This window comes from Triticum dicoccoides, chromosome 4A (genome assembly GCF_002162155.2).
Source record: "Triticum dicoccoides isolate Atlit2015 ecotype Zavitan chromosome 4A, WEW_v2.0, whole genome shotgun sequence".
In the NCBI taxonomy this organism is placed as follows: Eukaryota; Viridiplantae; Streptophyta; class Magnoliopsida; order Poales; family Poaceae; genus Triticum; species Triticum dicoccoides.
The window spans coordinates 626,854,400-626,865,797 of NC_041386.1; the positions used below are offsets into that span (position 1 = coordinate 626,854,400).

Below are 11,398 nucleotides of genomic sequence, written 5' to 3' on the forward strand. Positions count from 1 at the left end.
GTCAGGATGTTTTTATTGGAAAGCGAATTTTCATTCGGACAAATGGTTTGACCTATAAAACATTTTGAACTTTTGAAATAAGGATAATCTAAGATGATATCATATTTTTTTGAGGGGGGGGGGGTGGTCAATAGTAAACAAATGGTTTGACCTATAATGCATTACAGACCTGATAACTTATGCACAAGCCCCCTGATAATTTTGAATTGGGGATCTTTTTAATTAAAAATGTACCCCGATAACTCTTGTGTAAATAGCAGAATAATTTACACCTCACATATCTGATAACTTACATATAAACACCCCGATAACTTTTGTTTCAGTTAAAATAAGTGTAGAAACATCCCCCCGATAAGTTCTAGGTAACTAGTATAACATGAGGGTCATGGAGACACCATATATCTGTTCGCGAAAATTGTCCAGTACAGAAATCCAAGGAAAACACTGGAAAAGCATGTTTCCTGTACTATTATACATAATAAACAAATGTCCAAAAATTGGTTACTTTATTATTTGATTTGGTCTGACCGTTCAATTTAGTTGTGAGGCGAATTTCTCTTTCAAATATGTACTCAAATTCTATAAGGAGTCAGATATTTTTGAAGCTTGTCTGACATTATAGATGGTAGTGAAATATATACCAACGCATGACTTAATTGCAATGAGGGGTTAGCTCAGGTGGTTGTTGAACTGGGGATGGACGCCCGAGATCTTGTGTTCGACAGTCGACTGGTGGTTAGCACAGTCCTTTTCTAAATGGAGGATTATGCGAAGTGGCACTTGCTGGTAGGCTGTGGTGGTAATTTTTTCATTTCTCTTATACTTTTTTTAGATGAAGGTGGGGATTTTTTTCCTGAGATGTTCTTTTAGACGGAGACGAGGACTATGTATCTTCTATATCTAAATAGTTAGCCCCCACTAACATATTTCTCTCAACATGCAAGCATGCCACATCATCAAGCAACATGCATGGCAAAAATCCCACCACAACATGCATTCATGCACATGAAAATGTCCACCTCAACATGCAAACATATATTAGATATTTTACAATACATTAATCAAACACAATAAAGCATATGGATTTGCAATTTTAGTTTTCGTAGTATCACTATTCATGTTCCATAAAAATCACACATCATCGAAATGTATTGCAAATATTCCCGCAACAACGTGCGGGATATCATCTAGTTTTTTTAATAAAAATGTACGCACAGTTTTCTCTCAAGCGGCGACACAGAGTGGCGTCTCAACCACTAGTAACGTTTGAATGTGAGGCAAACGAAATCCTAGGAGCTCTCAACTTCCGGCCAAACTCAACGATAGAATAACTATACACACACAGCTTACAAGACAAGCAGAATCTTAGCCTTGGATCTGAGGCAAGCAGAATCTTAGCATTGCTAAGCGTTCAAAAAAGAAAAGGAGTCCTAGGCTTGCACGCAGATCGCGTGTACGTAACAAAGTGGCAGACTTTTGGCCATTGGCTAGGGCTAGGCGGCTAGGCGCACATGAGCTTTGTCGATCGCTGCATCTTGTTCGCATCGTTGGCTTGAACGATGCACGAGTCATGGCTCATATACAAGGCATTTGGTAGTGGTACTGCCCACCCGGGTTCAATCTTTTGATAGAGTACTACTGTGTCACTATCACATGCTTGCGCTACTGTGTCACATGGTTAAATTTCAGATTTATATGAACGAGTGAACGACCTCCACTCTAGATCCATCCAGCATGTACTCTGGTAAGAATGGTATGCACATTTGTGTGCGCGAGCGTATGATGGGCATGTGTCTTATAACAAAAATACTTAACCTGCAGAGATTTTGGTATTACGAATAAAACGTATGAGCATTATTTTCACTAACCACCCACTAATCGCTCATACTTTAATGTCGATTCTCCATGATTTCCAACCAATTTAGGACGCCGGTCTGTAATTAACATCCAATCTGTAGATTAATTTACTATATCTTCTCAGAGGAATTTGGCTTTTATTATTCCAATATTATTGGTCTTGTAACTCTATTTCTTTTAGACGAACTAAGCCTATCTTATATGATTAGTTTCCTTGTGATGAAACTAGCTTCATCTGGGTTCAATAGTGCTCGCATCTTTTCTACCTAAGGCTTTTCGATGCTATTCTGCTAGTGGTGCGTCCACTACGAGTTAGTTGTGGCGATTTCTTCAATCTCAAAATTTGTCGACCCGGTCTCTCAGAGTTGCTCATAACTAAGGGTTCAATAGTGCTTATAGGGCTGAATGTGTGTACGTATATGTAAGCTTCTATGTTTGTATTGTGTTTCTAAAAGATTGTACTCCTCCGTCCGAAAAAGCTTGCCACAAGCTTGTCCTTCAAATGGATGTATCTAGCACTAACTTGGTGTTAGATATATCTATTTGAGGGACAAATTTTTTCGGACGGAAAGAGTAGAAAATACCATTTCTTTTAGAAACAAGGATACAAATGTATATCCTGCTATCATGGAGCCACCAAGCTAAAGCATAGTACTATTTCTCAAAAATTATATGGAGTGCTACTTCTTTTAGACACGATTTTTTCCTCAAGACGAGCGACTAGAAACCCTTCCGCCGCCAGAAGAGCCGAGCCATCCGGCGGCTCCCCTCTGCTGATGATCTCTCTATAGTCGGTGATGAGGGGGGTTGCCAGATCCGACGCGTGGGGATTGTTTTAGCTTTAGGGCCCTAATCTCTACTCCTAATGGAGCAGTTGGTAGGATTGCGTCCACGGTTTATTTTCGTCTGGTTATATTTCGTCTGGTTTATTTTCGTCCGGTTTATTTTCGTCTCATATCCCACCACCATATCTCCTCACATTGATTTTTTTACCCTCACAATAAAAACTTTCCTAACTTTTCCAAAGTTTCCTAACTAGATACGTTATAAACGGGCATGTACCGATAGCACGTTATCAATTAATAAAATTTTATTTTATGACAATCAATTCCAAATCCTAATTTTCCTAATGCATCGATCTTTGCCTTTTTTAAGTAGTTATTTTGATAGGGAGGGTTTATCCACGAAAATCATCCCTCCATCGTCGGCTGCATCCCTCACCCACGTCGCTGTTGCAGGATCTTCATCCGTCATCCTGAGCAATTGGGGCGGCGATGCGGGCGAGCTTCACGATAGTGGGGAGGACCAGGCCGCGGTGAAGGCAGGTCATGCGCTCCTCACGCTCCACGAACGGAACCTGCGCACGGAGGCGGTAGCGCGGGGTGGCAGCCGGCAATGAGGCGGCCGCGCTACGTGACGAGCTACGGGTCCCCCTTTGTGATGTTTTGGCATCGCTCCTTCATCGCACATCCTCAGGTTCCTCTTGCCCTTCCCTTCCTCTGTCCTCCTCTCCCATCTCTATGCTTTCACGTGCATCCAGTTTTGATTCCTCGTGTGATATATACCAAACATAGGTACGTCAATTCACTTCCTTCCCTTCCCTTCGTCCCTCGGTCCCACGCTCGTGGCGCTGAAGTGGTGACAACAGGCGATGGTGGTGGTGTCGCTGATGGCGGCGAGGACAGCATGTGGCAGCTCCCGAAGCATGAACACGACCGCACCTCGGGCCTGCCGTCTGCCAAGATATGGGTGAGTTCTCGTGCTGCCAACCATAAACCCTCATGTCCTACAAATTCCTCAAACCCTACCGTCTTGATCCCGTCCACGCTCTGATCCAAAGGACGATGCAGCTCTGGCCGATTGACAATGGAGGTTTGGGATCCTTCCTCTCAGCACCCACTCCTGGAAGAATCAGCGGTGCGCCACGCCGATTGAACCCCGTCGAGATCACTCGCCAAGATTGCTATTCTGAAGTTTATTGTAAAGAAAGTGAAGAGTGAGACAGGATCCGTTTATTTTCAACCGGTTTATTTTCAACCGGTTTATTTCCATCAAATTACCCCCACCCCCACGCCCACCCACCGAAACGCGCCCAGCGAACCGGGGAGAGATCCATTGATTTGGCTAAGGTAGGAAAGAATCTATTATTTGTTTGCTAAAGCAAATAGCATTAATGGGAGAGATCCGTTGATTTGGCTAAGGTAGGAAAGAATCTATTATTTGTTTGCTAAAGCAAATTGCATTAATGAAAGAGATCCGTTGATTTGGCTAAGATAGGAAAGAATCTATTATTTGTTTTCTAAAGAAAATTGCATTAATGAGAGAGATTTGTTGATTTGGCTAAGATAGGCGGTTTTGAGTAAAGTTATCTTTACTGTAGACATATAATGACAATTAATCAAGTATCAACATCATTGCATGCTTATTGTGTGGAATGTGTGTCCCAATGTTGACAGAAGGTATAAAAAGATTGTCTTGAAATTATTATTGTCTTGGGAAGATATTGCCCTGAATTCTCATTTCTCATCAGAAATTTAGTATCCATTTTCGTTGATCTTATTTGCAACATGTACAAGTCAGTAATAATCTAAGGGGGTGCCCTACCGGAGAAGATTATGATAGTTGGACAAGAAACTTGGTACTGTCGTGTAAGGTAAAGGTAGGAGAAATAGGAGATAAAAGCATGCATGGTGGGAGAAGGAAGTCGAATGTCGTGTGGTAGCTCAGACATGGAGTGTGGAAGAAAGACAATGACGAGATGTATGTATCTACTAGATCATGACCATGAGATATCATCCCATAGAAATGACCTTTGACTCTCATGTCACATGAATTTTCTCTTTGTATATATATATTTGTTAATCCGTGGCAACGCACGGACACTTAGCTAGTAGCTTAGGTTTTTGGGTCGTTAATCATCTTAGCTTCGACAGCTGCGAGGACGACGATGAATAAAGAAACTTGAGATCCTTCCCTAACGAGGTGATTGGTTTTATGGCTGGGGATGGATTTGGAAACCAGTTTGTTCAAGTAAGGATGGAGTGGCGGCGGCGGCTTTCTCGTGGTGGATTTGTGTCGTCAGGATCTGCAATGGTGGCGGCGTTTGCTCCAGCGTCGGCGTGGAGCTTGTGAGGTAGTCCAGGTGCGGATGCAGAATGTTGTCCGCATCGGGAGCATCTAGGAGAATGCAGATCGTGTGCTGGATTGTGGCTAGTAGGTATGGTTTACTCCTCCAACGTCTTATTAGTGCGAGGGTGCCAGATCTGAAGTTCGATGACGTGTCCAGGGTGTTGCCTCGGTCTGATTAGTTCAACGGTAATGACTTCGTCTTTGGCGAGTCATCTTGGAGGTCCGCAAAGTACATATTAGCGATGAAGCTGCGTCGAGTTCGGGTGAGGAGTTGACCCGTTAGTTTCTCCTTTGGTGGTTATTATGGTGGTGCCAGAGACAGGTGGCAGACGTTGATGTCAAGCTCAGAGGATTCTTCAGGACTAGTGTTATGTTGTTTAGTTTTGTTATGTTGGTATGTACGTTACTTGTACCACAATGCTTATGATAGATACGAGACACATGTTATCTTGAAAAAAAACTAAAGCCTGAAAAGATATATACACTAGTTAAAAGATGCCCACGACAGCCATATGGAGCCATGCCATATGTGATGTGCTCTGGTCTGCGCAACTTAGCTTATTAACCAGACTACTGGTCTGCTCACTCCGGCCGTGGCACATAGTAAACTGAACCAAGATCGATGGGCGACGTCCGAATCGTGTCACGGCGCATGGTACGGCCGGAACCAACGGCCTCGCCGCCGGTGGAGACCATCCACCTGACGCCGTGGGATCTCAAGTCTATCACCGTGGAGAACATCCAGAAGGGCATCCTCCTGCCCAAGCCTCCCACCACCGGAGGCAAGGGGCTCAACGACGTCGACGTGGAGTGTCTAGCTTCGTCCTTTCAGCGAGCCCTTGGCCACTTCTACCCTTATGCCGGACGCCTCGCCGTGGCCGTCCCGCCGGCTAGCAACGGCGGAGCATCGTCGCCTCAGAACCAGAGCCTCACCATTTCGCTCCGCTGCGGCGGCGAGGGCGCCGAGTTCGTCCACGCCGTGGCTCCCGGCGTCACCGTCTCGGACATCAGCGCCTCGCTCGTCGTTCCTCGGGTGGTCTGGTCCTTCTTCCCGCTCGACATGCTGCTGGGTTCGGACGCCATTGAGGGCTCGCGCCCGCTCCTGGTTGCGCAGGTCACCGAGCTCGCCGACGGCGTCTTCATCGCCATGTCAATGAACCACGGCGTCGCCGACGGTACGACATTCTGGCAATTCTTCAATACCTGGTCCGAGCTAAGTCGTGCCGCCGTCGCTGGCAACGATGTTATGATCTCCTCGCCGTTGCCGGTGTTCGACAGGAGTTTCCTGGGCAGCTGCACCGTCCCCATCCCTCTGCCCTTCGGCAACCTGGAGGATGTCGTCGGCATTCGACATGTGTTCCCGCCCGTGCAGGAATGCTTCCTCAATTTCTCCGCGGCGAGCGTAAAGAATCTCAAGGCGCAGGCGAACGCCGAGATGTCCGGCTCCGGCTGCACCCTTGGCACAATCTCCTCGCTGCAGGCGCTGCTCGCGCACCTGTGGCGTGCCGTGTGCCGAGCCCGGCGACTCGCATCGCACCAGAAAACGACGTACACTGTCCTTGTGGGATGCCGTGGCCGCGTCGTCGGCATACCGGCAGCCTACGCGGGCAACGCGGTGGAGCACGCCACCGCCAAGTCCACCGCCGGCGACATCCTGGACAGGGGCCTTGGCCGGGCGGCATGGCTCCTGAACAGGGCCGTGGCGTCGTTCGACATGGCATACGCGAGCAACAAGCTCGCGTCCTGGCCTCGGGAGCCTAGCTTCACGCGCCTGCCCGCGCTCGTGGCTGCCGCTCCCACGGGGACGCTGACAGGGAGCTCGCCGCGGTTCGACGTGTATGGGAACGACTTCGGGTGGGGCGCGCCGGTGACCGTTCGGAGCGGCGCCGGGAACAAGTTTGATGGGAAGGCGACCGTGTACGAGGGTCGAGGTGGCGGAGGGAGCATTGCGCTGGAGGTGTGCCTCGTTCCGGAGGCGCTCGCCAGGCTCGTCACCGACGAGGAGTTCATGGGTGCAACCACCACTGATTCATACTGATTGTATCTCTTGCAGCGAAAATTTGTATCATCTTTCATGATTGTTAATTCAGTGAGGACCAAATCCGTTGATTAGTACCTAGATTGGTTGAACCGGAAGCAAAATAATGGAGGCTCGCCGAGTCTTACTCCAATATTTTGTAGTATCATCTTTCGTGATTGTTATCAGTGAGGAACAAATGGACAAGTGATCCCTGAGTTGCTGATGTTTCTCAAGCCTACCAGGTACCAGAGTCGATGAGCTGAAAAAAAAAAATTGGACCCCGATAAACCCGAACGTTCGGAATTTTAAGCATGTCAGTATGAACGTTTTTTTATGGCAACTTCAATTGACATGAGGTGACCAGTTTAATTGGTAAAACATGGCAATTTTGTCCCAGTTCTTTTTTTTTAGAAAATTGCCATGTTCGCCAACCTCACATCAACTAAAGTTGCCATAAGAAGTGTTCGGGTAGCCACACTTAAAATCCAAACGTTAAATTTGTCTCCACTCACCTTTTTTGCTCTATCCTGTTCCATTCCTACCTCTATGTTTGCTATTAGGCGGTAGCCAACACCATGTTTACTCTAGGCTACCTTCTGCGCTTGAGGTTAAGCACTAAGCACACCGCTTGACAGTATTTTCATCATGTTTGCAAATTATTAAGTGTTTTTTTGAAAAAAAAATAATTGTCATGTAGTCTAAAAGGCTCATCGTATATTTTGAGAAACCGTTCAGCGCATATATGAAAAAAATTCATCATCTATTAATAATCGTTCTCCATGTATTTACTATTTTTTTTGCAATTCCCGTGTATTTACTATTTAGAAATTGTTTATCATGTGCTAAACAATTCTTCATTTTTTTTAAACGCTTCCATGGTTTAAAAAATGTCCATACTGTTTTAAAAAAATAGTCATCATACACTTCAAAAATGTTGATAACGTATTTATGATAGTTCATACTTTTCTTCAAAAATGTTCTTTGTGGATTGACAATTGTTTCCATGTATCAAGAAATTGTTCATCATATATCTAAAGATGTTCATCCTTTTTTCAAAATAGTCCATCATTTATATAATTTTTTTCAAAACTGTTAATCATTTATTTAAAAACATCTAGCCGTATATCTACAAATATTGATCTTGTACTAACAGTGTTCTTTTAAAAAAATGCATTGTTTCAAAAAAAACGGTCATAGTGTTTTTCAAAATTGTCCGTTGTGTAGTTTAAAAAGGTTTATTGCATATTTAAGAAATATTCATATATTTTAATACTTTGCTCATGAAATTTAGAAAACGTTTACACTTTTTAAAATGTAAATATTATGTTTTACGTCTTATATATAAAAACTAAACTTACATACATAAATGTTGAATATGTATTCATGTTTTTTTGAACTGTTCACTAGTCTGATAAATGTGTTAGTGTAACGCATGAAAATTTCAAAACAAATAAAGAAAAGGAACAACAATATACCAGGGTAGTTATCTAAGGACAAAACTTGTTTATTGTTCCAGTCATGTGGGACAGCCGGAGTGAACTATAGCAAAACAAATAGGAAAAATACAAGAAGTTCAGGAATGAACACGAAAAAGCGATTAAAAATCAGCGGGCCGACCCAGTCAGAAACTAGTAAAGCAAGAGTATCTTCGGTCTTGCCTGAAGTTTTTTGAAGTGTTATATAGTACTGTCCTGCCCGCTTTTAGCGCACGCTCGCTCCCGGTTTTACTAGTGTTTTTCTTTTCTTTATTTTTTCTTCAGTTTTTTGTTTCTTTCTTGGTTTTCTATTTTTCTTATTTTCATTGTTTCCTTTGTTTTTTACACTGGTTTTCTTCGGCTTTCTTGTTTCATTTTTTTCCTGTGGTTTCTTTTTTTCATACTGGTTTTTCTTTTACTTCTTCATTATGCTTCGGTTTTCTTTGCTTTCTTTATATTTTGGTCTTCTTCAACACATGTCTATTTTCCTTCAGTGCACAGTGTACATTATCAGTGTACACGTGAAACATTTCTTAATACATATTGTACATTTCTCAAATACATGACATACACGTTTTTCTTAAAAACATTTTATGATAACTTTGTGGAATACATGGTCCGCATACTTTCAAATACATGCTGAGCATTTGTTTTAATTGTACATACATTTTTAAAATACATAATTCACATTTGTTTTGAACATATATTTTGATGTCTATTTTTTCCGCACTCATTTGTACAATATTCGTATACATCATGAACATTTGTCTATACACATTTAACAATTTTCAGTACTTGATCTACATTTTTCATACACACTGTATAATTTTCGTATACATAAGAAACATTTTTTCTATACACATTTATTTTGGAAATCTTTTATTAACATTATGCCTTATCAACACTTTTTAAAATGCTTGCTTGAACCATTTTTTGTATATTTTTTTGTATACACTATTTGAATACATGAGGACCGTTCTTTCTATACAAATTTTACATTTTCAAAATACTTGATTAACATTTTTCAAATACATGACCAGCATTTGCTCAAATGATTGATGAATATTTTTTTCCCAAATATATGATCAATTTAGCTGCACGTCTATTTATTTTTATAATACACACATTTAGAATAACTGGAAGTATAAAAAAAGGTAACAAAGAATGTGAAAAAAATCAGAATACAAATGAGTCTGTGGCCTGTGGTCTCTCACGGTGGGCCGGCCAATACTGCTGTTTGCTTAGGAGAGCCCTCTATAACCTGCGTAAAGCAAGCTAAAGCGAGGAGTAAGCACTATGGAGAAGGTCGTCGCCTCCGGTGTGATCGCATAGTGCTCCAGCGAAAGTCCGGATACGATGCACCTGACGTAATTTTTTTGTTTTTTATACTTCTATATATATATATATGTTTATAAAATTAACTTAAATAAAATTTCATAAATTTTCACCGCCCAATTACAAATATTCGTCCACTATATAAAATATATTTGCGCTGACCCATTTGAAAACATCATGTTATTTTCGGAAAAAGGGCCATGAAAAAATTCTTACCAGTCAAAAAAAATTCACAGCATTTAAAAAACCTGTTCACGCATTTTAAAACATGTTTTGTAGCATTTTCAAAACATGCATGGAATTAAATATTTATTCTTGTCTTTTCAAAAAAATGTTCATACCATATAAAAAATGTCTGTAATTGTTTTTTTAAAAGTAACACTTCACATATATCTAAAAATGTTCAAATTGTATCTAACTTCTTTTCCAAAGTATAGGAAATTTTTAGTGTGTATTGTAAAAATACTGACATTTCTTCTAAACAATGAAAAACTAAAGAGAAAACAAAATAGAAGGAAAAAACCATATACAAAATTTAAATGAAAAAACAACAGATAACGATAGAGAAAAGATAGAAAAGAAAAAGGAAAAAACACATAGTACTTTCCCCAAACTGGATGGAAGGTTCCGCGAATTGGTGGTTAGCAGTTTTTTTTAGATCAGGTTAGCAACTTCCTAAAAACCGTGTGTTGCTACTTATTGGGTAAGCCCACTTTCATCCATCCGTAAGCAAGCACGACAACCATCTCAGAGTAAGCAAATTTTAGCACTTGGGTTGCTACAAATTTTTGGCTTCCCCGCTTGTCCCATGCTGGCTTCACCGCAATCTCCTATTTGACACATTCTACGTCAAATTGTTGGCTCACCGCACACATTCGATTGACACGGGCCAGCCAATTTAGCAGCGAGACGCGCATCCACCGATCCCGGTTTTGGGAACGTTCTGGAAACTTTCCAGTCGGTTTTTCTGGTGCTGAGAACCTTCTACAAGGTTCTTGAACTGTTTTTTTTTCTGTTTTTTTTTCTGTTTTTTTTCGTTTTTCTTTCTTATTTCGTGTTTTTCTTCTTTCTCGATTTTCTGTTTCTTTTATCTTTTTCTTCCCTTTTTCATTTTGTTCTGTTTCCCCTTTTTTCTTTCCTTTTATTTATTATTTTCCTTTTTCATCAAATGCTCAGGAATTTACAAAATGTTTGAAGTTTTTAAATTTGTTTCATTTTTTCGAAATGTTCCTGTTGAAAGTTTTCTCAGAAAATCCAAAAAGTTCAGAATTTCAAATTTGTTCGCTTCTTTTACAAGAAATGTTGGACAATTCAAGAAAAAATAAAATAATTTCAGGTTTTAAAAGGTTCACATTTTAAGTTTTTCTTTACAAAATTACAAAATGATATGGAATTTAAAAAATTGTTCTCACTTTCAAAATGTGTTCACAAATTTGGCAAAAAAAATATTTTTGAAAATTTGGTCACAAACTCAAAACATGTTCGAGGAATTTGAAAAAATGTGCTTATTTTTTTTATAAATTCGAAATATGTTCTCTAATTTTAAAATGTTTTCATATTAAAAAATGTCACATATTTTGAA

At 41.1% G+C, this 11,398-nt stretch overlaps 1 protein-coding gene across 1 annotated transcript; it reads left to right on the forward strand.

Annotated features, from left to right (window-relative positions):
• The first annotated feature begins 5,608 nt into the window (after positions 1-5,608).
• Positions 5,609-7,053, forward strand: LOC119289447 (uncharacterized acetyltransferase At3g50280-like). The gene has a single exon (XM_037568767.1). The coding sequence runs from the start codon at positions 5,609-5,611 to the stop codon at positions 7,022-7,024; it is 1,416 nt and encodes a 471-aa protein (XP_037424664.1). The 3' UTR covers positions 7,025-7,053.
• Positions 7,054-11,398: the final 4,345 nt, after the last annotated feature.

Excerpts from the sequence above, each read along its gene's own strand:
- LOC119289447 (XM_037568767.1), top strand. The coding sequence starts at position 5,609 with ATGGGCGACGTCCGAATCGTGTCACGGCGCATGGTACGGCCGGAACCA.